Here is a 26,990-nt window from a genome sequence, read left to right on the forward strand (position 1 = left end):
GTTACCTTGGCCCCTGGTCTGAACAGAAGGTGTCACGAGGATCCTTTGCCCAGGGTCTGTGACCCTGACCTGATTCCTCTGCCTCCAGCTGCTGCTGTCCCTGCATCTTGACCACCTCCTGCGGTGGGTGGGGGCAGCCAGACCTGCGGGGATTGGCGGCTCCAGCCCAGCCCAGCCAGCCCAGCCCAGCCTGGTCCTACATCCTACCCCAGAGTGAGGGCTTGGGTCAAACCTCCCAGGAGGTGGCAGAGGAGGTTGCTGGGGACAAGACGCTCCTAGCAGAAGGTGTCAGGCCGGGGGCGGGGTGGCAGGACTGGAGGGTCCTGGACCTGGATGGGGAGAGACTGCCTAAGCCTGGGGCAGCTCCGGGAGCCAGCTGGGCAGGGGATGGGAGGTTATGGGTAACTGGAGAGCACCTGGTGGGCATTGCAGGCAGGGTCTTTCTGAGCTTCAGTCCCCTCTGAGCCCTCCCTGCCCTGGCCCCCACACTCTTACCCCTTGCCCCCTCTCCATTGTACCTGTGTTCCCTCGGGGCTGCAGACTCACCTTCCATCCCACCTGCCCTGTAGGATGCTGCAGCTGAGCCTGTCCTGGCTGGGAAGGAGCCTGGGGGCCACCTCCCCGTGGCTGCTCCTGCTGCTCATCGGTGCCTCGGGGCTCCTGGTCTGCATCCTACCACAGGCCTGCGCTTTCTACAACAAGTGTCGCCGGCTCCGAAGTTTCCCACAGCCTCCGAAACAGAACTGGTTGTTTGGTCATCTGGGGCTGGTGAGTGTGGCTGCCGACAGAGGGTGGGGGTCCGGGCGAAGGGACTCCCTGAGTGTTGCGATCAGTGGGGCTCAGGGAGGCAGATTCAGGAGAAGTCTGGGGACTGGGGCAGCAGGGGAGTGAGTGAGGCCACTCAACCACTCCACATCTTTCCCACGTCCTTGTCCTCTCCCACTAATCTGCTAGGGTCCCTTTCCTGCCACCTTCTCCCCCTTACTGCTCCTCTAGGGGTCTCCCAGGATAGACCGTGTAGAGTGGAGGCCCCTGGCCTTCCTCCTTTCTCCACTGCAGGATTTGGAGTCCCATGAGGGGTGTACCTTAGATCTGTTCCCCATCTGGCCCATTTCCTGGTGACTGCCCTGTGTCTGGCTGCTGAGGTCCCCCCATGTCCACACACACGGGGCACAGCTGGACCAGGGCAGAGGTGTGGGCATCTATCAGTGCCTCCCCTCCCTGGCCACTTCCTGTCACCTCGCCTTTCCTCTCCAAGATGCCCCATGGGGCCCTTTGGTCACCTGCATGAACACTGGCCACTGACTTCCCCTTTAAGAATCCCTGGTCCCTCTTTGGGCTCAGACCTGCTCTCTCGTTTGGGGAAAGTGGCTTCAGTTGCCTCACTTGTACAGGGCATGATGGATGAGTGTGTGCAGAGGTTCAATGAGAGGAAGCATGGATGCACTCAGCAACAGAACCCGGGGACCAGCAGGTGCCCACAGTTAGGCACCTCATTTCTCAGAGACGGTCAGGGTTCACCTGTGCTCCCTGGTGTTTGCCCAGGCTGGAAGGTCCCTGGCCATGCAGATTCTCCTCCATGAAGGAGAACCAGACAGGACCTGAAAGGATACAGGTGTAGACTTGAAACGAAACCTGAGGTCACAAAACTTGTTTCTATAAGACCGTGCCTTTGTGTCTGCTCTTGAGCTGATACTATTCTCAGGTGGTGAAAAATCTGCGCTCTTGAGCCAAGGTGGGCTTCTGTGTGGACAGTGAATCTACACCCTCTGCCCTGGCATGCACCCTTTGGACTTAGAGCTGGCCCCAAGAGGGAAGGAACAAACCGAAGCAGCCATCCCCTCTCATCACACAGAATCTAAATGTGCTGTGCAGAGCAGAGGCTGAGCCTCCTCTGGATCCTATAGAGGACCTTGCATTAATGACCCTCCCTTCTGGAGGGGCTTCTCCAAAGAGCGCCACAGCACAGATGGATACGGATCTGTGGTGTCCACTGTGGGGGTCATTCCAGAGCTCAATCCTAGATAAAAATGGCAGTGTTTGCATAGAAGCTACACAATCCTCTCATCTGCTTCAAGCAATTCTTACATGAGTCGTAGTATCTAATACAATGTATGAGCCATGTGAATAGTTGTTGCACTGTGTTGTTCAGAATATATTGACGGAACACAAGTGCTGTATATACCCTGTACAGATACCATTCATATTTTGAATGTTTTGCTCCCCAGCTTAGTCTCTGAAGCATCCATCCATCATCTATGAATCCATCTCTTCATCTATCCTCCTACCCATCTCTCCATCCACCCATCTATGCATTCATTCATCATTCTATTTTTCTGTCTTATCCATCATCTACCTGTATACTCTATCCATCCACCTATTTATATAGCCATCTACCTACCTACCTATCCATCTATCCATCCACCTACCCATCTATCCATCCTTCTGTTTATCTTTGTATATATCCTACTATCCATACATCCATTCATCTTTCTCTCTTGCTCTCCATCTACTCACATGTCAGTCTATTACTCTTTCTATTATCTACCTATCATCTGTCTACATTCATCACATCATCATATTTCTATATACATCTGTCTATCCAGCTAGTGACTCCATTCAACCACTTGTCCATCCATCATCCTATCAATTTATCTTTTATAAATTTAAGTTTCTATGCATCCCATCTATTTTCCCATTCATCATTCTGTGTATGTATATATGCATGTATCTGTTTATACATCCATCCATCCACCATCCTATCTATAGACTCTATCATCTATTTAGCTGTCCATCTATCATCTACCCATTCATTCATCTTTCTATATATCCAGCTATCTACACACCCATTCATCATTGTAACATTGTGTCTGCCTATTTATGTATCCTCCCAACTGTGCATCAGTTTATCAGTTCTGTCTCTCTCCATCCCTCTACTCACATATCCATTCATCCATAATTCTATCATCTATCAATCATATTTCTTCCTTGTCTTCTTTGTCATCATTATCTATCTATCTATCTATCTATGCTTCATTAACCTATTTATCCATCCAGCCATCATTCTGGGATAGATGCTGGTTTAATCCAAGCCCCAAACCTGGAGATCTGATGTCCCAGGGCGGAAGATGAGGGTCTCAGCTCCTGGACGGAGCTGGATCTGCCCCCCCCGCCTTTTTGCCCTCCCTGGGTCTTTGTGGATTGGAAGGTGCCCACCTTCACTGGGGACAGTGGCTGCTCCTGACTAAAGCTACACACTCACAGGCTGATCTCTTCTGGACACACACACAGGAATCACAGTACAGCCAGAGATCATGTCTTAGGGGCTCCTGGGCAGCCCTTAGCCCAGTGACAGGGACACTTGAAGTCAACCCCCCACCAGGAGTTGACCACCCCTGCCTTGCTTGCAGATCACCCTCACAGAGGAGGGCCTGAGGATCCTGACCCAGCTGGTGGCCACCTTCCCCCAGGGCTTTGTTTACTGGATGGGCCCCATCATCCCTAGCATCGTGTTGTGCCACCCTGACACCATCCGGCCTATCCTGAATGCCTCAGGTACCCAGGTGGAGCATGTGGTGGTGGGCGTCATGGTGCATCCAACACCTTCCAGCCTCTCCAGACCCCCGAGCTGCTGTGCAGCCCCTGCGTTTCGCTGGCTTGCATCCCTCTTCTCTCCCAGCCATCTTCCTCTTTATTTCATGCAATCACCCACCTCCAACCCTGGTCTCTTCTCTCCACTGCTATCTGACCCCTGTCCTGAGTTCAGGGCACCTCTGGGGCTCCAAAAAGTCTCAATCCAAAACCCAACTCTGGAGGAAGCCCCTTCTCTCTGAGATGAATGTGAAAAGAGACATCCCCAATCTCCTTTGTCCAGAGGAAGCTGGACTTTGGCAGCTCATAGAAGAAACAAGCTTTCTACTGGGGCAGCTGGAAAGCTTCATGGGGGAGGAGTTGCAGAAGCTGGGTCTGGAATAATGGGTGGTTTTTTTTTTAGTAGAATGCAGGTTTGTGCAACAGACATCAGTAGCATATGATGGGATCAACCTTGCCGGTGCCCAGACCCAGAAAAAGAGGAGGGCTTGAGGCTGGTGGAGGCTCTGGGCTGCTATTTCTGTGATAGCCACCTCTGGTGGGTCAGAGCACACATCTACTGTGTGTTCATTGTCTACCTGCTCCAGGTCCCAGGAATCTCCCCTAGGGGACTCCATGTCACCCCAGCACTGTCCCCTTACCCTCTATCCTCTCCACTCCTGCATACATTGATCAGGGAACTGGGCAATGTGAGGCAATTCTTCCTTTCCTCTTCCTGTTCTTGGCTCCCTTGCTGCTATGTTGGCTTCGTAGAGGGCAAGTGCAGACCTCAGGCTGGGAGCACCCATCCCCACCCAGAATCCCTTCCTTGCCTTCTCATGGCCCCTAATGGTGCTTGTCCCCAACAGCTGCCATTGCACCCAAGGATATTGTCTTCTACAGCTTCCTAAAACCATGGCTGGGTGAGTCACTGAAGGTGGGAGGTGGGGTTCAGGCCAAGAGGGAAAGGTGTTGACTTTGCTGTCTACCCACGGCTGCCCTCCTAGGGGATGGGCTTGTGGTGAGTGCTGGTGACAAGTGGAGCAGACATCGCCGCATGCTGGCACCCACCTTCCATTTCAACATCCTGAAACCCTACGTGAAGATATTCAACAATGCTACAAACATCATGCTTGTAAGTGCCTTCAGCCTAGGGTGCCAGGTGGAATCTTGGGGGGAATGAAGGCTCCGGAGCCATCATTCTCTGTTCCTTAGCCTCGCTTTGCTCATCTCTATTCCCTGTTCAATCTTCCCCTTCTGTGCACACTGGGAGGTCACTGAAGTCCTAGTGACCCACCGCCCCAGGTGTGGGAGACCTGGGCTGGGTTTGCAGTTCCATGATTCAGCCCTGAGAGCATTTGGAAAGTGAAACAGTGGATGAGTCTCTGTCTCTCTGTACATCCTTGCTTCTCAAACAAGTCAATGAAGCTTTACGATCATTATGGAAAATATGGGCATGAAGAGGTCCTGGAATCATGTCCCTGGCACACAACAGGTGCACAGAGGGCAACTGTTTCCACCCTGCTTTCACAGTGGCTGGTACTGAGTCATGAGCTATTCAAAACTTCCTGGTTTAAAGCAACATGTATTTTTGATTGATGCCAAGTCATGTGGCTGGTTCTTCTAGCGTGGATGGGATCACTCGTGGTTCCTCATAAGTTCTGGGTCAGGAGGCAGCTTTACTGACCCTGGCTCCATTATCTCTCCTGATTGTGGCTTGGCTGGCTTTAGGCTGATCTAGGCCAGGACGTCTGGGGCTCAGGCCCAAGTCAGCCCCTGTGGAAGGACATCCTGTGCTTGTTTGCATTGTAAGAGACAAGATTTCCAAGGAGCGTGAGGAGGCTTTGGTTTATTGGAGTCGTTATTTCATCATTTCCACCACATTTTGTCAGCCAAAGAAAGTAACAATCCAGCACACTTTCCAAGTGGACAATGTATTCTTCAGCCCTTCATAGAAGCTGCAGCGAAATCACATGGGAAAGATGTGGCTATAGGGAGAAGGGGACTTGGGGGTAAGGGTTTTGTAAAGTGCCTAAGATTTTTAAAATTTTTGTTACACAGAAGCTGATAACTTACTGTTTCATGGCTTGTGCCGGAAGACAAGAGCCTCACAGCTCAGAGAGAAATGGAAGGTTGCTATTCACGGCATAGCTAGCAGTGTGTGTTTCTCGTGGCTGGCAACTTTCTCCAAGCCATTCAAAATGTATTTGGGTAGCGCAAGTGGGATTCAACGGCTGCCTGATCACATGGTGTAGTGCATTATAGAATTAGGCTTAGGCAATCCATTTTTATGGCAAGTAGAAAAAAGTCCGATTTGTTCCAAGGGAGTTATTACCTGGTTCCTGGGGAGTCCGCACCGGTGGTAGATATTGGGATGGGGGGTTTGGTGAACCAGAGGGTAGCCCCAACCCTGTCCTATTGTCTGCTCAGGCCAAGTGGCAGCGCCTGACCTCAGAGGGCAGTGCCCGTCTGGAAATGTATGAGGACATCAGCCTCATGACCCTGGACAGTCTGCAGAAATGCATCTTTAGCTTCGACAGCAATTGTCAAGAGTGAGTCCTTGTCCAGGGCCTGGGATCTTGTATCATGGGCTCAAGGGAGGAGGTGGGGGAAAGAAGACTGACCAGCAACCAGGACAGCCTTCCTGGAGGAGGTGGGTGAGGTGTGGGTGTTGGAGGACAGGGAAAGGGAGAGAGAAAGGTGGTCCTTTCAGGGGTAGAATTGGATGAGTGAGGGCAGGGAGGCCAGCATGAGCACAGTCAGCGCAGGCGGTGAGGAGACACCTGGGAATGGTGGTTGGAGGGGTAGGCATGGCTAGATCTTAACAAGGGTGTGAGGTTTATCCCGAGGTTTCCCAGGAACCCTAGCAGAGCTTGAGAAGACAATGGGCTTGGTCAGAGATGATCTCTGTGAACTGACCATCAAGTAGACGCTCAACGGAATTGACATGGGAGGCAATGAATGAGGCACAGCTGGGGCCAGGCCACGGACTGCTTGGAAGAGGATGAGGTCTCTACTGTGTGGATGGTTTCAGGAAGTAGAAGAGGCAGGACCAGGCACTGGGCAGGAGAGAAAGAAGAGGAACATGATGTTCAGTCTGGGCTCTGGGGGCACAGATGCAGAACACAGGCGAGGAGAGACACTGGAGAGACAAGTCTCGTGCTTATCCCTGCCACGTCTGTTAGTGGGGGCTAACTCTGGACCCTCAGTCTCCCGACAGGAGGCAGCTGCTGGCTGCTGGGGGCAGACATTGCACAGGCTTCAGGTGTGCTCACTTGTTGCCTCTCTTTATGACCTCACGCTGCAGGAAGCCCAGTGATTACATCACCGCCAACGTGGAGCTCACTTACCTTTTTGCCAGAAGGCAACAGAATTTCCTGCTGTACCCGGACATCCTGTACTACCTCACCCCCGACGGGCAACGCTTCCGCAGGGCCTGCCGCGTGGTGCATGCTTTCACAGAGGCTGTCATCCAGGAGCGGCGCCGCACGCTCCTTAGTCAGGGGATCGACGACATCCTCAAGGCCAAGGCCAAGACCAAGATGTTGGACTTCATCGATGTGCTTCTGCTGACCAAGGTGGGCGTCCCAAGGATCTCAGTTCAAGAGGTAGCGTAAGGTCAAGATGCAGATGGGAGAACTTGGACTTGGTCTAGGTGGCATTGGACCATATCAGAGGAAGTGAGGGAGCTGCCATCAGTAGATCTCAGAGGTGATTCTGGAATGCAGGCATCAGGGCTGCTAAGTTGGAAATTAGGAAGGGACGACAGTATTCCTCTATTGGCAGGTTCAGCGGTCTGCCATGGTTTATATCCATATCTGTCCCCTCCCTCCACTGAGAGATGCACCAAAACCCTCCAGCAGAGCATCCCATCTCTTGCTCACAGCAGCCACAGCAGCCAGAGTAGGATGGTTGCACAGGCTGCCCATTCCCAGATTACCCTAGGACCATGAAATGCTTTTATCTGTATGTGCAGTGGGTTATGCACAACAGGAGGTGAGACCCCACATTATCAGTCTTGGATGGCAGCTCTGTCCCCCTTATTTCTTTTGTAAGTTGGAGAGAGAGGGAGAGAGAGGGAGAGGGAGAGGGAGGGAGAGGGAGAGAGGGAGAGGGAGGGAGAGAGAGAGGGAGAGAGAGAGGGAGGGAGAGGGAGAGGGAGAGAGGGAGGGAGAGGGAGAGGGAGAGGAAGGGAGAGGGAGGGAGAGGGAGAGGGAGAGAGGGAGGGAGAGGGAGAGGAAGGGAGAGGGAGGGAGAGGGAGAGGGAGAGAGGGAGGGAGAGGGAGAGGGAGAGGGAGAGGGGGAGGGAGAGGGAGAGGGAGAGGGGGAGGGAGAGGGAGAGAGGGAGAGGAAGGGAGAGGGAGGGAGAGGGAGAGGGAGAGAGGGAGGGAGAGGGGGAGGGAGAGGGAGAGGGAGAGAGGGAGGGAGAGGGAGAGGAAGGGAGAGGGAGGGAGAGGGAGAGGGAGAGAGGGAGGGAGAGGGAGAGGGAGAGGGAGAGGGAGAGGGGGAGGGAGAGGGAGAGGGAGAGAGGGAGGGAGAGGAAGGGAGAGGGAGGGAGAGGGAGAGGGAGAGAGGGAGGGAGAGGGAGAGGGAGAGGGAGAGAGGGAGGGAGAGGGAGAGAGAGGGAGAGGGAGAGAGAGAGAGAGAGGGAGAGAGAGAGAGGTTTTGTCTAGTAGAATAAGCAAATCCTATCCAGTGCAAAGGCATCCATAGATTTCCAGACAAAATAACTTCAGGCGAGATAAGATAAGGTTCTCTGGATCTGCCACTCTGGAACATGAGCCAGCCTCCTTGCAGCAATACTTAATCTCTGACTTTCAAGGCAAGCTGCCATCCAGTGCTGCTATGATGCGGGTTGCAGGAACTTGACAATACTCACGGATCACTGATTCTTCCCACCAAGGACAAAACAGGAGCCAAGGAGGCCCAGGCGGAGGCCTGAGGGGTGGGAGTCCTAGAGGTCTAGGGGTGCACAGTGGCTTGGTCACTGGGTGAATGGTGGGGGTTTAAGGATTCTCTCAGGTTAGACTCAGGAGCCCTCGGAGCTGGTGTGATGTGGTCATCTTGTGCTGTCTCCAGGATGAAGATGGAAAGCGCTTGTCAGATGAGGACATACGGGCGGAGGCTGACAGCTTCATGTTTGCAGGTGAGGGTCCTGGGGTGGCCTGCAGTGGGGGCAGGTGTCTCTGCATCCCAGGGATGGGCTGAGTGGGCCCTGGGTCATTCCATGCACCCACCTGAATTCCCCACTGAGGGCCTCCATGTGTGGGCTCTGTCCACGCTCTGGTGCTGAAGCAGCCCAGAGGCCCAATAGTGCCTGGCTGCCCCTCAGGCCATGACAGCACGGCCAGTAGCCTCACCTGGATCCTGTACAACCTCGCAAAGCACCCAGAATACCAAGAGCGCTGCCGAAAGGAGGCGCGAGAACTCTTGAGAGACCGTGGAGATGAAGAGATTGAGTGGTGAGTGTGAGTCTTGCTGGTCTGTTCCAGTGTCCTCTCCCTCCCCCATGTGGGGAAAGGGGAAGAGGTTTTGTGGCAGATAATGAAGTCCCTTCACTAAAGCTTCAATGCCCATGAAAAAGTTCCAGTGAATTCCCTTGTGGTTTCCAAGTATAAAATTCCTATCTGCTGAATCAATACATTTACCTCCTTAGAACAAATTTCTATATACTCCTCCGTTCCCTTGTGTGATTGCATTCGTTAATATCTCCTGTTCAATGCCACAAGCTAGACAAACATTAGATGTGTTTATTCTCTTCCTTCTTCCTTTGCATTTTGGTTTAGCTCTTTCACTATACAGAGTATTTGTATGCAAGTTTTGGAGATCATTCTTTATGTCAATGAGTTACAGCTTTGATTGACTGGTTTAAAGTTTCATTTCATACATAACTCAGAATTTGTCACTGACACACAATTGTAGGTATCAATGGGGTATCAGACCAAAGTCACTGGCTGAGCCAACTGCTTCAGACACTCAGCATTTCTTTGGGTTTTGTGTCTGGCTTTTGGACGTTTTGTTCTTTTCAAAAATAGCTTCTAAAAATATCTGGCTGAATTTTCCCTGGTATTTTTTCTCATCTTCCCCCCTGTTTTCTGAGCTCACATAGTTGAGCCCTCTAAAGTTGGTTACATTGAGAAAAGTGGATACCAGGTGGGCAGTGGGCTCTGTGCTGCTCCCTGGACAATGTCTGGGTCTTCCTCAGGGACGACCTGGCCCAGCTGCCCTTCCTCACCATGTGCATCAAGGAGAGCCTGCGGCTGCACCCCCCACTGTTGGGCATCTCCCGCAGCTGCACCCAAGATATGACGCTCCCCGACGGCCGGGTCATCCCCAAAGGTGCCCACACACCAGTAGGGGGCGCCTCCAGGGCAGGGCAGGAAGGGAGTCCACCAGACACGGGGGCCTTGTCCTCACTGCCCTGTCCCCTCTCCCACAGGTGTCATCTGCTTTATCAATATTTTTGGGACCCATCACAACCCAGCTGTGTGGCCGGACCCCGAGGTGCCCTCCCCACCTCCACCCTTGCCCATACCGGGGTCCCAGAGGGAGGAGGGGGCAGGGTGTGGGTCAGTGAATCAGACACCAGCTTCCCCCACCACGCACGCACGCACACCTGTGTCTCCAGGCCCGGCTGTGCTGGGGGACCCCGCCCAGCATCCCTGTCCCCTCCTGGCCTCCAGGTCTATGACCCCTTCCGCTTCGAGCCAGAGAAGGTCAAGGACAGGTCGCCGCTGGCGTTCATCCCCTTCTCAGCCGGGCCCAGGTGAGGGCGGTGGGTGTCCGAGCCGGGCTGAGTGACGGGGCGGGGTCTGGGCGTGAGAGTGGGGAGGAAGTGAGGAGGGGGCGTTGATGAGGCCTTAGTCTGGGTGTCCTTCCCTCCCCTAAGCTGGAGGTCGGGGCAAAGGCCTGGAGCCCAAAGCCTGGCCCAAGAGGGGTTCAAGCGCAGGCAGAGCCCCTCCCCCATTCTGTGCTGGGGCCGGAGTCCGGGCCAGGATGGGGGATACAGAAACCTACAGGGGGCCCCAGACAAGGGGACCCCCGACTCTGCCCCACGGGCTCCTCAGGGTGTGGGTGGAGATGTCGGGTCAAGTTCACAGATGAGGGTCCTGTGCTCAGTCAGCTACCCCTCCGGATCTGCTAGTCTGAGTAGGGGGCTGAGTCAGTCAATGTGCAAGCTCAGAGTGGGGTCCCAGGCAGGGCAGCCCCCTCCTCTGAGCCTCAGGAGCATGAGAATGAAGTTCGGGTGCCGGGCTGGGGTCCCAGGGTGCAATGTGAAGGCCGTCCCGCCCACAGGAATTGCATCGGGCAGACGTTCGCCATGATCGAGATGAAGGTGGCGCTGGTTCTCCTGCTACTGCACTTCCGCTTCCTGCCCGACAGCACCGAGACGCGCAGGAAGCCGGATTTGGGTATGCGCGCCGAGGGCGGCCTGTGGCTGTGGGTGGAGCCGCTGAGCTCGAGCCGGCAGTGACCACTGCGCCCGGGTCTGGGCCTCACCTGAACCCACGCATCCACCTTTGCACAACCCACAAACCAGGAATAAACTGTGCTGTCTCCTCTGCCTGTGCTTTGCTAGGGATCCAGAAGGGGGCGCTGCGGAGCTACAGGGACCCAGGATGGGCATAGAGGGTGCAGGGTAGGCTGGTGTGTGTCTCTGGCTGGGGACAGGGCCTCATACCGGCAGTGGGCTCTTCTGTAGCCGAAGCGTGGACCACATCCCACGACAGGAAACAGGAAAGGGACTGGAGTTAAGGACAGACCCATATAGGGTCGTGCTGGACCCCTAGGAGTGCCCCCAAGGCAGAGGTCCTTGGCCTGCCCACCGCCCAGGGCAGGAAGTGCCTGCAGCTTCCACCCTGGGAGCCTCGGGGATTCTAGTTGCGTCCCTGCTCTTGCCAGCATGTGTGTCCCTGGCCACTGCTCGGGTCTGGACCCCCAACCCTTTTTTGGCCTCCCTGATGCTGCCCAGGATGCCTGGCTGACAGATACTGGCTGAAGCCCCAGGGTGCGCCACGGTGAGCTCCTCCTTCCCCCATTTCACTCCCAGCCTCCTCCTTCCCTCTCATCCCAGGTGCCCACCTTGGGGCGGGTGGGGGCAGGGCCATAGCCTTGGACTCTTGAGATTCAAAGCCAGAACACCGGAGACCAAAAATCACCCCCACGGGTTTGGGGCCTGGGCCCCAGGCTTGATGCTACAGTGAGACTTGGAGAAGTTAATCCTCCCTGCCTCCATCTCCCCAGTGGTCGAATGGGCATGACAGCCACACCTGTTGCCCTAGGGTTGTCCCTGGGGCTCCGTGTGAGGGACTGAGCACGGCGCTTGGTGCATGGAAAGTGCCCCGTAAAGGAGGCCGCTGCTCTGTCCTCTCTCAGGAAGCCTGGCTCCTGCAGACCCAAGTCCTCTTTCAAGACTGTTGTCTCTGTGCCCTGGAACTCAAGGGCAAACGTGTACCCTGGGTGTTGGTTGAATCAGTCCTTGCCCCACCGGGCAGTGTGTGTAGAGGGCTTGTTTCTGAGAGTGCTGGGGTACCTGGAGCGGCGCGGAGGTGGGAGAATAGACAGCTCAGTTCTTTTCTCAGAATGTTATCCTGCTACCGATGTCATCTCTGCACCTTGATCCCTGCCAGCCCTCACTCCACCTTCCCCAGCAGATGCCCCCTCCCTCTGCACTCGGTTCCGCCTGGATGCTGCGTTCCTTTTTAAATATTTACTTACTGATTTATTTGCAATGTGCAAGTGCACACACACACACACACACACACACACACCTTCCACCTCCTGGTTCACTCTCTGAATAGCCACAATGGCCAGAGCTGGGCCAGGAGCCAGGGGCTTCATCTGCATCTCCCACGTAGGTCGCAGGAGCTCAAGCACTTGGGAGCATCTTCTGCTGCTTTCCCAGGCACGTTAGCAGGGAGCAGGATTGAAGTGGCGCTGCCGGGACTTGAACTGGCGCCCTTATGGGATGCCGGTGTTGCAGGTGGTGGCTTACCCAGCCATGCCACAGCGCCAGCCCCCTGGATTCTGATTTCCTAGTATCTCAGTCTTTCCCAGTCCCATGTTCCCTCTTTGGAGCTGAGAGTCTCACCCTTCATCACAGTCCAAAAGAAAAAGCTGGCAAGATGTTCCTGAGACTGGAGAGGCCGATGTTCAAGTGGATCTGGGAGACAAGCCAGTTACAAGCGTGCAGTGAGACCGCTATGGTCACCGTGGAGTTGACCTTAGAGTTGCAGTTTTGTAGGTGGAGGGTGAGTTAGTGTTCACAGATCACTTAGCGGTGTCCTAATTCCTGTGCGTGTGTGTGTGTTCTCACTGCATTAACTTTCAAAATTAACGAACAAACTTTGTTTTGAGAGCAGCGGTTCTGGGTTCACAGCAAGTTAAGCAGAAAGTAAGGTGGGTTCTGTGTACCTCTGTTCCTCCTACACACACGCCAGGGCGCCGTGAACACCCACCGTCAGAGTGCTACACTCAGCGCAGTGAATGAACCTTCACAGACACATGTTTCCTCCCACGTCTACCCCAGGGGGCACTCTTGGCCTTAAATACCCTGTAGATTGGACACAAGTATAACGACGCGTATCCACATGTACCGTGTCGCACAGAAACCTCACAGCCCTAATAATCCTCTGAGTGCCACCATCCATCACTCCCTCCCTCTACCTCCTGCCAACCGCTGATCTCCATGCTGTTTCCATAGCTCTGCTTTTCCTAGTCCACCAGACAGCTGGAAGCACACAGAGGGAGCCCTCCCAGATTGGCTGCCTTCACTCACTAATATGCATCTAGGTCCTCCCCCTCTTTTCATGGCTCCATAGCTCTTGTTTTAAAAATGCTGAAGAATCTTCTATGGGATGCATGCATTAGAGTTTAACTCTCTGTCCACCTACTGGTTTCTTCCAAGTTCCAGAAACTGTGGCTGAAGCTGCTATAAACTGTGTGCTGCTATCAGCATTGTGAGGATATAAGTTGTCAGCTTTTATGGGGAAACACTGAAGGGCCTGACCTTAGGATTATTGTATGTATGATGAGAGGATGTTTAGTTTTGTAACAGTTGCTACAATGTCTCCCAAAGTAACTGTGGCATTTTGCATTCTCCTTAGCAATGAGTCGGAGTTCCTGCTGGTCCATTTCCTTCCCCATATTTGGCGTTGTTTCTCTGGGATTGGGCCAATCTAACAAGTGTGCAGTGGGCCTCGTTGACAGTTTGCATTTCTCTGGTGACGTGGGATGCAGAAACCTTCTTACGGTTTCCTTCGCCTCGTTATATGCTTTTGGTGAGGAGCTTGTCCAGACATCTGCTCGTCTTCCTAGGGTTGCTCATTGTCTCACTGTTGAGCTTTAAGAGGTCTTTGTATGTTGAGGGCGACAGTCCTGTATCAGCGATGACTTGCAGATATTTTTCTTCCAGTCTGTGTCTTCTCTTTTCATTCTCTTGACACTGTGTGTTGCAGAGTAGAAAACTCCTACTCATCCCTCAAAACCCCTTAAAAAACATTCCTTTTTCCATGTTTCCCCACGATTTCCAGCAGATGTCTCCATCACATCCCTCCATCACAACAGCTATGGCTGCTGGATCGTGTGTGTGTGTGTGTGTGTGTGTGTGTGACATTTCTGTGTCCCCAGGACCTGAAGCAGTGCAGTTCACATAGTAGTGACCTCATATAGGCCTTATGCATGGAGTTCAACAGCGCAGCCCCTGTGTGTCCCCAAAATCCTTACATTGAAATCCTAACCCAGAAGTAACAGACATAGCACATGCAGAATTTGGGTTGTGATGAGGCTGTGATGGCAGAGTCCTCACAAATGGGAGGTCTGGAAGAGACCCCAGGGAGACTTTTTGAGTCTTCCACCACGTGACAATGTGGGAAGAGGTCCCTTTGTGGTCCAGGATGCCAGCCACTACCAGCGGCTCATCATGGACTTCTTTTCTCCCAGAAATATGAGAAACGCATTTTTGCTATTTTTAACCCACCTGTCTATGATGTTTTGCTATACCAGCTGGACTGAACTAAGACAGGGCCATGTCCCCCTGAGGTTAATGGCCAGTTAGTGACAGAACTGGGGACCCATCCCAAGCCCCTGAAGAGGGCAGTCATCGGAGGTCTCACTGGTGTCATACAGTCACAGTATCAGTAGCATTAGGAGAGAGGCATGGCCACCACTGAAAGATGGCCATGCAAGCCTAGAGGTGGCCATGCCTGTGGTCAGCAGCTGAGAGGACACAGGGTAAAGGACTCTTGCCACCATTGCTGTCTGCTGTGGATGCTGTAGACCAGAGATGGCACCTGGACAGGAACACACAGGAGTGGACGCACAGGGCCACATACAACTCATGTGCAAGTGTTGAACCATCTGTAACTCATTCTTTTCCAAGATCAGTGTCCACCCCCACCCCGATAACTGGTTAGCACACATGGACTGCCGAATCCCAGGTGAGCCCTGGTTTAAGTGTACCATGTCAAAAGGGCACAGGTGGACATCGGAGAACAGCGTGGGGCATCTGGTTGACCTCTCCTTGGAAGCTGGGGGTCAAAGAGCATTTCAATGAGAAGAGATGGGGAACAGAGCTGGCATCACCAGGTTCCAGGCACCAGAAGGAGACTTTGAAAAATGCAAGGCAATTCCTTACTGTGACTGGACTCACCCAAGAATCTGTCCAGAACTGGCCCTGGCTGATTGAAACACCAGAGGCAGGCAGAGGTGCAGGACCCAGGAAAGCATCCTCTGTGCCAAGTCAAGCAAAATCCACAGCTGACCTCGCCCTGGGCTCCTGAGCTCCTGGCCATCATGTTCTCCTTGTGGCTGTCCCTTAAGGGGTCAGAATTGGATTCCAGAGCTTAGGTGAGTTGTCTGAGGACCTAGAACAGGACTCGTAGCTCTGCAGCTTAGGAGCTCAAAACATCTTCTAGAGATTATGAGAAATATCCAACCACGGATCTAAGGAGCTTAGCAAATCCAACCCCCCAAAAAATAGAGGTGCAGAAGGTGCACACACACAGCTTTAGACCCAGCCTGACCAAACTACTAGAAGCCAAAGATGGAGAATAAGGCCATGAGGTTGTCAGAACCAGGCACAGCCATGATGAATCTATGGAAGTGTCCTAATGATGTGTTTGGTCCTTAAGGGAGCTGCCTGCAAACCTTAAGTCCCTTCCTGCTGCATCATATCCTGCATTTGAATCCGTTTTAGGAGATTTATTTGGAAGGCAGAGTGAGTCACACACACACACACACACACACACACACACACAGAGAGAGAGAGAGAGAGAGAGATTTTTTCATCCCCTGGCTCACTCCCCAAATGGCTGTAATAGCTGGGGCTGGGCCAGGGCAAAGCCAGCAGTCTAGAACTCCATCTGGGTCTCCCATGTGTGTTGCCAGGCAACAAGCCCTTGTGCCACCCTCCTCGGCTTGCTAAGGTGCATTGGTAGGGAGCTGGAATGGAAGAGAAGCAATCTCTGATATGAGGTGCTGACATCACAGGCTGCAGTTTAGCCTGCTGCACCACAGCGGTGGCTGTCTATTGGAGTCCTGAAGTTGTAAGTCAGTGTGTCAGGAATGACCTTGGCCACATTCATCCGAGGCTAATTTCTCATAACCACAGCTTTGTCTCTGACAAAGGGCAAGCTCTTTACCTAAGGAACTTTAGAGGGAGGGGTTGCCAGCGATGTCCTTGTGCATTGGAGAGAAACTCCTGTCTCCACCAACTTGGAGGAATATAAAATCTGTGGGGAGAACATGGGGTGTGGCACCTTCTCCCAGTGTCATGGTGGACATGCCAGGGTCGTCTCCCCAACATGGATGAATGAGAACACACGGAGAGAGTCTGGGGACCTTGTTGAGTGAGAAGGGAAGCCCCTGGGTAGACGCTGCCTGTGACAGGCTGGGGATGTCTTCAGTGATAACCAAGCATGCACGGTGAGCTGAATCAGAGCAGAATCAGTGGCAGCCATGGCTGACGGCAGGTGCTGGGGTCTGAGGTCACACAGAGTCAGTCTCATACCGATGGCAGAAAAATCTCTGTCCATGCACAGGGAACCGTGTGGGTCAAGCACTTTCATCCACCCTGATGTGCAGGAGCCATTGTACACTGGACCAGGTAGAAGGAAGAGGAAGATTGCTATCACCTAAGCACACACACACACACACACAGAGAGAGAGAGAGAGAGCGAGAGAGAGAGAGAGAGAGATTCTTTCATCTGCTGGTTCACCCTCAGATGCCTGCCACAGCTGTGGCTCACCCATGTGGGTGTCAAGAATCCAAGTATGTGAACCAACACCTGCTGCCCTCCAAGGATGCACATTAGCAGGAAGCTAGAGTCAGCAGCAGAGCTGGGACTCAACCCCAGACCACCCAGCTGAATTCCTAACCTCCAGGGCCAAATGCTTGTCCCCGTTTCCCAGTTTTAAAATCACCACATGCTTCCACTTTCCTTGAAGACAATGAAATGCATGTAACTGTCCTTTAGGTGCTCATATTCTTTTTTTTGGACAGGCAGAGTGGACAGTGAGAGAGAGACAGAGAGAAAGGTCTTCCTTTCGCCGTTGGTTCACCCTCCAATGGCCACCGCGGCCGGCGTGCTGTGGCCGGCACACCACGCTGATCCGAAGGCAGGAGCCAGGTACTTATCCTGGTCTCCCATGGGGTGCAGGGCCCAAGCACTTGGGCCATCCTCCACTGCACTCCCTGGCCACAGCAGAGAGTTGGCCTGGAAGAGGGGCAACCGGGACAGAATCTGGCACCCCGACCGGGACTAGAACCCGGTGTGCCGGCGCCGCTAGGCGGAGGATTAGCCTAGTGAGCCACGGCGCCGGCCATATTCATGTGAAGTGTTTTCTTTCCACCAGAAAGTAAACATCAGGAGGGTAGGGGGCCTTATCTGGCTTGCTCTGCACATGAGTTCCCAGAGCCTGGGATGCAGAAATTGCTCAACTGAATGGAGAGAGGCACAGAGTATAGTAAAAGAGGCAGTCAGTTGGCAAATACCCACAGGACTCCAGTGAGTCAGGAGCTAGCACTCAGCATATACTGAGCGTTTACTGTGTAACCGCAAGGTAACATGGACCTCACCGTAAGACACACGACTTTCACAGGGACCTCTCCTTTTGGGGACAAAGAGGTTGCTTCCCCATCACCACAACCACACGGCTAGTGGCTGAGCCAGGATTTGAACCCAAGTCCCTCTGCTGTGAGTCACTGTCCTCTGAGGCACAAAGATATCCAGACTGCTATACAATTTTCCCTTGATTATTTTTTCCCTTTGCTTATTAATCTGTGCTCAAGAACCTGAAAGAAAAGCAAATGATCTACAGTGATCTCTGCTTAAAGAAGAAAGCAACAGCCCCCAGAGAATCCAACTGAAGTGTCGACATGGGTCTACAGAGCGGGCAATTAGTCAAATGCATCTGAACCTGCCACCTCCAGCCTCACTCCCAAACCCCCAGTGCCTATTGGCCAAAGCCCCTGGGTCTCCTTCTTGGGGACATGTCAGAGACAAACATGGTTAGAGTCTATGCTGGGATCAAGGAGCCCAATGGGACACCTGCCTGTGCCACCTGCCAAGTTCAACCTGACATAACAACTCCCCAGGAAACCAATCCCAAGTTTTGTGAGTGAACGAGCTATGGGGTTTGCAGGGACTCCTGGGGGACTCATTAAAAGTTGACACACACAATCTCCTCTCTACTTCATTTGCAGACTATAGATCAGAGCCACACAGCTGTAGATAGACAAAGCCCGATCCACGGCTCAGGGCCAAGGCAGAGGCAGAATCACAGGTGCACCCCACCCTAGAGGAATGGTCCCCATTAGTGCCAGCTGCAAATTCTGGTGTCTAGCTAGTGGGAGGAGCTGAATGCAGGAATTGGGAGTGAGTGACCCTTTGCCTTCAAGACACAAAAGGCTCTGAAGTCCTCATGGAAAATGCTAGCCTCTAGCATGACATCCCAGGCAGCAGAACCAAAGCTTGAGTGGTACTTGGTGCAGAGCAAGGCTCCTGGGAGGGTCCCAAGGTCTCCAGAGGCCTGAGGTTGGATGAGCCATTTACTGCTGCTGTCACAGTGCTCACCACATTCCATATGTGGATTCTGCTTCAACACCTACCCTCTTTCCCCACCAAACCAGTAGCCCCAATAGGATACGACCACCTTTGACTTACCCATCGCTCTGTGTCCTCGCTGCCTGGCATTGAATAGGTGCTCAAGAAATACTTGGGAGAAAACAAGCCAAGGGGACTCTCTCACTGCAACCTCATGGAGAGTTGAAAAGAGATCCTTTAGAAATGTGGGTGTCCCAGCAGACTCATAGAATGGCAGATGCCCTAAACAGCACTCTGGTCTCAGAATCAGCCCTTAAGGTATTCGGATCTGGCTAAAAAGCCCAAGACAGCTTCTCAGGCATGGAAAGCCAAGACACCATGGCAAAAAATGACCTAAATGAAAGATCTCTGTAAGTGAGATCCCAGTGGAAAGAACGGGCCATCAAAGGAGGTACTTTTCTCTGAAGGGAGGAGAGAACTTCCACTTTGTTTATGGCCTGGTCTAAATATGATCAGAGTTTGTGAACTCAAGAGGCTTCCATAGTCTTGGCAGCTCATTTCAAGAGCCTCAAGTGTTTACTGACATCAAAAATAAGTGTTGGGTTGGCGCTGTGGTGCAGCAGGTTAACGCCCTGGCCTGCAGCGCCAGCATCCCATCTGGGTACCAGTTTGAGACGTGGCCGCTCCTATTCTGATCCAGCCCTCTGCTATGGCCTAGGAAAGCAGTAGAAGATGGCCCAAGTCCTTGGGCCCCTGCACCCACATGGGAGACCCGGAAGAAGCTCCTGGCTCCTGGCTTCAGATTGGCACAGCTCTGGCTGTTGCGGCCAATTGGGGAGTGAACCAGCGGATGGAAGACCTATGTCTCTCTCTCTCTGCATCTTCTCTCTCTGTGCAACTCTGACTTTCAAATAAATAAATAACTCTTAAAAAAATAAGAGTGTCAATTGTTAAATCAACAATGAGAGTCACTGTGCACTTACACCCCATGTTGGATCTCTGTCCTTAATGTGTTGTACTATGCAAATTAACAGTAAAAATTACTCAAATAGTATTTTATACTTTGAGTATCTGTGTGGGTGCAAACTGTTGAAATCTTTACTTAGTATATACTGTTTATACAGTATATGACTGAAACCAGGAGCCAGGAGCCTCTTCCAGGTCTCCCACATGGGTGCAGGGGTCTGAGAACTTGGGCCATCTTCCACTGCCTTCCCAGGTGTATTAGCAGTGAGTTTTATCAGAAGTGGGACAGCTGGGACTTGAACCAGCACCCGTATGGGATGCTGGCACTGCAGGAGGCGGCTTTACCCACTACACCACAAGGCCAGCCCCTGAGAGGAGAGCTCTTAAACAAGATGTTGACCAAGCCACTGAAAAGCCCTTCTACCTGACTCAACTTTTTTTTTTAAAGATTTATATATTTATTTGCAAGTCAGAGTTACACAGAGAGAGGAGAGGCAAAGAGAGAGAGGTCTTCCACCTACTGGTTCACTCCCCAACTGGCTGCAACGGCCGGAGCTGCAGCAATTCCAAAGCCAGGAGTCAGGAGCTTCTTCCGGGTCTCCCACATGGGTGCAGGGGCCCAAGGACTTGGGCCATCTTCCACTGCTTCCCCAGGCCATAGCAGAGAGCTGGATGGGAAGTGGAGCAGTTGGGACTCGAACCGGCAACCAGATGGGATACTGGCACTTCAGGCCAGGGCATTAACCCACTCCACCACAGTGCCGGCCCCCTGACTCAACCTTCCAATCCGTAGTGGAAATTTTTATCTTCTGAGTATTTAGCACACCTACTGTGTGCTAGAGACAAAGGGTGACTAAGGCCCTGATTCCACGTCTAAGAGCTCCTGGGTGTAGATGGATGAGCGTCAAGTCCATCAGATACTGTGAGAAACACACATTCAAGGTGTAGCAGCCTCCTGAGGGTGGTCACAGCTTTTCCCCTTCTCTGAAACCCTTCCAGGTAAAAAGATCCAAAAAGGGGATCCACCAACAATCACATTAGCATAAATGCAGAACGCGTCAGCTCAACTTCATGCACTTGGGGTCATATTACAGATATAGTGGGAGTTGTCACACGCTCCCTAACTCGAGAGTGTGGTTTTGGCTCTGATGTTGTAGTGTAGGGGGCAAAGACGCCCCCTGTGACACTGGCATCCCATATGGGCTCTGGTTCAAGTCCTGGCTGTCACACTTCTAATAAAACTCCCTGCTAATACACCTGGGAAGGTGGAGGATGGCCCAAGTTCTTGGACTCCTGCGCCCATGTGGGAGTCCTCGAAGAGGCTCCTGGTTTGTCTGGCCATGTATAGGTTGTTGTGGCCATTTAGGGAGTGAACCAGCAGATGGAAGATCCTCTCTCCTCTCTCTTTCTCTCTCTCTCTCTGTATGTATGTATGTATGTGTCTGCCTTTCTCTCTGTAACTCTGCCTTTCAAATAAGTAATGAATAAACATTTAAAATAGAGTGTGGTGGGCTGGTGCCGCAGCTCACTAGGCTAATCCTCTGCCTAGCGGCGCCGGCACACCGGGTTCTAGTCCCGGTCGGGGTGCCGGATTCTGTCCCTGTTGCCCCTCTTCCAGGCCAGCTCTCTGCTGTGGCCTGGGAGGGCAGTGGAGGATGGCCCAAGTGCTTGGGCCCTGCACCCCATGGGAGACCAGGAGAAGCACCTGGCTCCTGCCTTCAGATCAGCGCGGTGTGCCGGCCGCAGCACGCCAGCCGCGGCAGCCATTGGAGGGTGAACCAACAGCAAAGGAAGCCCTTTCTCTCTGTCTCTCTCTCTCACTGTCCACTCTGCCTGTCAAAAAAATAAAAATAAAAATAAAATAGAGTGTGGTGTCCTGCATGGAAGTTGGTAGAGATGATTTTTCCAGGGGGAGCGATGAGGACTGGCCCACCCCTCCTCTGCAGCCCTGAGCTCAGGTTCTGGCGCACAGCAAGGGCTGATGCATGCTTGGGGAAGGAGATGACAGACACTCACATTACTTGAGCCTCTGCTGGGTGGACCCAGTGGGGAAGCCACAGAAATGCATGAGTCCTGCCAGGAAGAAAACCTTAGTGAAGCCACAAGGCTGCAGTTCAAGTGGACTTTTGCTTCTTCTCTACTGGCTGGTTCGAAGCAGCGGGGAGATGGTTAGCAGGCTCTCGCTGGTATTGCAAATGTGTAGGTGTAGTAGGGGTGGAGCTGATGCCAGGAGACCCACAAGGGGCTCTAATGGGCTGTGCAGGAGCCTCCTTGAGGTTCATCCGTCTGGAGTCTCAGGATGTGGGTTTGGGTGTCTGTGGATGTCATCAGTTGAGATCTTGGGATGGAAACATCTTGGGTCTAGGATGCTCTGGGGTTCTCGTTAGCAGTGGAGGACACTCTGGGAAGGAATGCAGAGAGGCAGATGCTGGAGTGACATGTCCACAACTGACAGCCTGTCATAGGGCGCTAGTGGCCACTGGATGTCAGGGGAGAGGTACAGCAGGCCCCACCCCTCAGAGCCTGCAGAGGGAAGCATCCTGCCTGCACACCAGGCCTTCAGACACAGCAAACACGCTTACATGTTTTTGTTATTTATTCATTTATTTTTTAATAAGATGAGGTAGCTTCCGAAGCTACCCCTTAGAAAGGAGAGGGTCATTTTGTAATTCATTTAAAATTTATTCATTTATATTAAAAGTTGGAGCCACAGATAGAGGAGAGACAAAGAGAGAGAGAGAGAGAGAGAGAGAGAGAGAGAGAGAGAGCAGAGAGAGAGGTCTCCCATCCTCTGGGTCACTCCCCAGATGGCTGCCATGGCCAGGGCTGGGCCAGATCGAAGCCAGAAACCAGAATCTTCTGGGTCTTCCACGTGGGTGGCAGGGGCCCAAGCACTTGGGCCATCTTCTGCTACTTTCCTCAGGCCATTAACAGGGAACTAGATAGGAAGTGGAGCAGCCAGGAGTCAAACCAGTGCTCATAAAGGATGCTGGCACTGCAGGTGGTGGTTTTACCCACTATCTATAGTACTAGTTCCCTGTTTTAATTTCAAATGACATATAACTATCTATCATGTATCTTTCTGAAAGGCAAAAGTGGAGAGAGAGATACAGATAAAGATAGAGATTATATATATAAATGTAAGAGATACAGAGATAGAGATGTTAGACACAGATAGATAGATAGACAGATAGATAGATGATAGAATCTTCTATCCACTAGTTTATTCCCCAAACTACTCCAACAGCCAGGTCTAAGCTAGGCTAGAGCCGGGAGCTCCAGCCAGGTCTCCCATGTGGGAGAACCCAAGTGAGCCATCTTCTGCCGCCTTCTCAGTCTCCTCAGCCGAGAGGTTGGATCAGAATCCTGGACTAAAGCTGGCCCTCCGACATGGGATGCATGCATCCCCGGCAAAAGCTTATTCCACTGCACCACAATGCCTGTGCCTGTCTTTTAAAAAATTCATTCATTTCTTTCCACTTTTGCTTGAGAGAGAAGTACAGACACAGTGATCATCCATCCACTGGCCCCCTGGTTCTCCTCCCAAATGTTTGCAACAGCTGGAGTGGCTTGGGTCAAAGCCAGGGGCCTGGGACTTAATCTGGGTCTCCCACATGGGTGGAAAATACCCACGTGCTTGAGTCATCACCTGCCTTCTCCCTGGGCACACAGTAGCAGGAAGCTGGAGCCGGGACTTGAACCCAGGCACTTGAATGCAGGTATCCATAGCAACATTCTGAGGCACCAAAGGGCTGCCCTGATTTCTGGTTTTTTTTGTTTTTTTTTTTTTTTTTTTTTTTAACATTCAATGTGTGGTAACTTATTAGGGAATCCCCAGAAAGTGAATATAGGGGCCAATGCTTTTTCCAGGTGGGACGCCCCTGCTGCAGGCTGGGGAGCATTCGGATAAAGACATGGGGAAGGAAGCGGGTCGAGGAGGCTCCTGGGTGTTGTGCTCTTTTTTGTCCCATGGCCCAGTTTGAGCCTGGAGCATACGAAGATCCCCCCAAAGCTTCAGGGCAGAAGGGCTGGGGGGCTGGCTCGGGAAGTGTGGGCCCCCTGCACCTGGTGTGTGACAGTCTTGCTCTGGGCCCGCCCCTCTGCAGCCCACAGGGGAGTCCTTGCTTTGGGAAATGGGACCTTGAACATCAGCATCCAAGGGGCCCACACCTGCAGCTGGAACCTGGACTGCCCTCCCAGGGATGGCCTAGGAGTTGTGCGTGTATGTGTATGTGTGTGTATGTGTGTATGTGTGTATGCGTATGTGTGTATGTGTATTCATGTGTATGTGTATATGTATGTATGTGTATGTGTATATATGTGTGTATGTGTGTATATGTATGTGTGTATGTGTGTACATGTGTATGTGTGTACATGTGTGCATTATGTGTGTATGTGTGTGCATGTGTGTATGTGTGCATTATGTGTGTGTATGTGTGTACATGTGTATGTGTGTGCATGTGTATGTCTGTGCATGTGTATGTGTATGTGTGTACGTGCATGTATGTGTGTAGGTGTGTATGTATATGTGTGTGCATGTGTGTGCATGTGTATGTGTGTACGTGTATATGTGTGTATGTGTATGTATGTGTGTATGTGTGTGTATGTGTATGTATGTGTGTATGTACGTGTGTGCATGTGCATGTGTATGTGTGTGTATGTGTGTGTGTGTGGTGGGGGGCTGTGGTTGGAGGTTGGGCTTCTGGGGTGCTGTAGTCCCTCCCAATGGGAGAAGGAGCCTGGGGTTGGGAGGGAAGAGGAGGGGCCAGGCCTCCTTTTGTATGTTTTTTAAAAAACGATTTAATTATTTGAAAAGCAGAGAGAGAGAGAGAGAGAGAAAGAGAGAGAGAGAGAGAGAGAGAGAGAGAGAGAGAGAGAGAGAGTTTCAGAAGAGCCCAGCTCTGACCTGGGCAGAGAAAAGGACTAGGGGAAACATACACAGTGCGGGCTGACTCCAGGCAAACCAGTGATCCCCAAGGCTCCCAGAGGCCCCTGCCTGTCTGGGTCCCCAGGGCAGCCCCGCCCACATCCAGCACCTGCCCCTCCTGGGGTTCCTTTGAAGCAGGTTGCTGCAGGAAACAAGGATAAAGTAAGAGCACAGACTCTTGTCCCGCCCTTCCCCTCTTTGAGCTCTCTCTGTGGGTGAGAGGCCCGGGGTCTCTCCTCTGCTGCCCCAGAAAGGTAGACCCCACCTTGTGACCACTGAGAGGTGAGTGTGCAACCCTGCTGCCTTCCTGGAGGAGGCGGCACAAGCGCAGAATGTGGGGAGGGCTGAGGGTCATAGGAGTGTTGGGGGATGGATCTTGGCATTAGGATGGAACAAATGATGTCCGAGGCAATTTGGGCTCCCGGAGTCAGGCATTTCCTATGCTTCTGTCATCGCCGGAACAGGTTATCTGGGGGAACTTTTATTTTCTTAAAGATTTATTTATTTATTTGAGAGGCAGAGTTACAGAGAGAGAGAGAGAGAGAGAGACAGAGAGAGGTCTTCCATCTGCTGGTTTGTTCCCCAAATGGCCACAGTGGCTGGAGTTGGGCTGATCTGCAGTCAAGAGCCAGGAGATTCTTCCAGGCCTCCCACACGTGTGCAGGGGCCCAAGCACTTGGGTCATCTTCTGCTGCTTTCCCAGGCTATTAGCAGAGAGCTGGATTGGAAGAGGAGCAGCCAGGACTGGAACTGGTGTGCCAGTTTTGAAGGGTGGAGATTTAATCTACTATGCCATGGAGCTGGCCTCTGGGGTGGGGAAAGTTGTGTGAGAGGGACACCAGCCACATCTCTCCACCATTGCATGTACCTGCTGGGTGGCCCTTTGGGTGTGTGTGGGGCTGTGCGGGTGTGTGTCTCTCTCTGTGTGTGTGGGTTCTCAGTGTCTTGGGAAGGGCTGGTGTGTGAACAAGGCTAGAGTGTGTACAGTTTGTGTGCACGTCTGGCTTAATGAACAGAGCCTACAGCACCTGAGTATGTCCGGGGAGGAGAGAGGCAGAAGCAGGTGCAGGTATGTGTGAGGCATGGTGGGTGCCTCTGTCCACAACCTGTGCAGACAGGAGACTTCCCAGCCCTGAGCAGAGCTGTCCTGAGAGGACCCCTTCCCTCCCCACAGCTCTCACACACACCTGTGTGGAGGTTCAGAGGCTTCCCTGAGTAGCAGGTGTGGGAGCAGGGCTGCCAGCTGCCCCCTCCCTTGCTGTGGACAGGCTGGGCTTGGGACCCAGGATGGGGGGAAGAGGCAGAGGAAGTCTGAGATCCGCTTTGTTTTTTAGAAATTGCCACTCACAGGATGCAGAATGAAGTGTTTTAAATCATATGATTCAGGGGGTGTTGTGTGCATCCGCAGTGCTGTGCAGCTGTTGGCGCTGTTCAGCTGGCAAACATTCTGATGGCCCCCCACAAGAAAACCCTGTGCCCACTACAGCCAGGGCTGGGCCAGGCCAAAGCAAGGAGTCCCATACCCCTGTGGGTGGCAGGGACCCAAGAACTGGAGCCTTCCCAGGGATGCTAGCTGGGAGCTGGCTCAGAGGTGGAGGTGAGACCTGAGCCCAGGCACTCTGATACAGAAAGCAGGCATCTCAAGCAGCTATGTCACAACGTCTGCTCCACATTTTGTGTTCTCCATCAAGCCCGTTTGTAGCCTTGAGAGACGGGGAGGAGAGGACGTCGGAGAGGAGAACAGGGCTCTGACTGGAGAAGGTGCCGGAGCTGGGGCAGACGTGGCTTTGTTGCTACTCGGGGAGGGAGACAAGAGAACGCTCAGCTGAGAGCCACGGCTTCTGCAGCAAGCAGGAGGTGGCAGATGGGAGGACTGGGAGAGGGGTTAAGGAGAGGGAGGGACACTCGGAGAACAGCACTGGTACATGACCAGGGATAGAGGGCCCGGATGGCACGACTGCACAGTGACACCCCCGGCGCCTTGCCCTTGTGAGGCACTCACCCAAGACAGATTCAGCAGCAGCTGAATGCTTATGATGCGTTACATCAGTGAAGACCACTGAGGCAGGCATTAGGATTCCATTTTCCAGTGGGCAGTGAGAGAGAGAGAGAGAGAGAAGAAGAAGAAGGAGGAGGAGGAGGAGGGGAAGGGGAGGGAGGAGAGGGGAAGAGAGGGGAAGGGAAGGGAGGAGGAGAGGAGAGGGGAGGGGAAGGGAGGGGAAGAGAGGGGGAGGGGGCCGGCACCGCGGCTCAATAGGCTAATCCTCTGCCTAGTGGCACTGGCACACCCGGTTCTAGTCCCGGTCGGGGCGCCGGAATCTTTCCTGGTTGCCCCTCTTCCAGGCCAGCCCTCTGCTGTGTCCAGGGAGTGCAGTGGAGGATGGCCCAAGTGCTTGGGCCCTGCACCCCATGGGAGACCAGGAGAAGCACCTGGCTCCTGCCATTGGATCAGCGCAGTGCGCCGGCCACATCACGCCAGCCGT

At 52.9% G+C, this 26,990-nt stretch overlaps 1 protein-coding gene across 2 annotated transcripts; it reads left to right on the forward strand.

Moving 5' to 3' along the window:
* On the forward strand, window positions 1-11,114 carry LOC100351457 (cytochrome P450 4F2). 2 transcript variants are annotated; one of them, XM_089315954.1, is made up of 13 exons: window positions 1-123; window positions 570-768; window positions 3,411-3,555; window positions 4,440-4,493; window positions 4,578-4,705; window positions 6,001-6,122; window positions 6,878-7,148; window positions 8,650-8,716; window positions 8,903-9,032; window positions 9,776-9,909; window positions 10,010-10,074; window positions 10,254-10,336; window positions 10,867-11,114. In XM_089315954.1, exons 2-13 carry the CDS (start codon window positions 571-573, stop codon window positions 11,042-11,044), a joined length of 1,575 nt encoding a protein of 524 aa, XP_089172080.1. In that variant the 5' UTR covers window positions 1-123; window position 570; the 3' UTR covers window positions 11,045-11,114. The 2 variants fall into 2 exon arrangements, with proteins under 2 accessions (XP_089172080.1, XP_002722851.4); XM_002722805.6 differs by lacking the exon at window positions 1-123 and adding an exon at window positions 223-285.
* Window positions 11,115-26,990: the final 15,876 nt, after the last annotated feature.

The sequence above is a fragment of the Oryctolagus cuniculus genome, chromosome 16 (assembly GCF_051225735.1).
Source record: "Oryctolagus cuniculus isolate XC-2025 breed Fujian yellow rabbit chromosome 16, ASM5122573v1, whole genome shotgun sequence".
Taxonomy (NCBI): Eukaryota; Metazoa; Chordata; class Mammalia; order Lagomorpha; family Leporidae; genus Oryctolagus; species Oryctolagus cuniculus.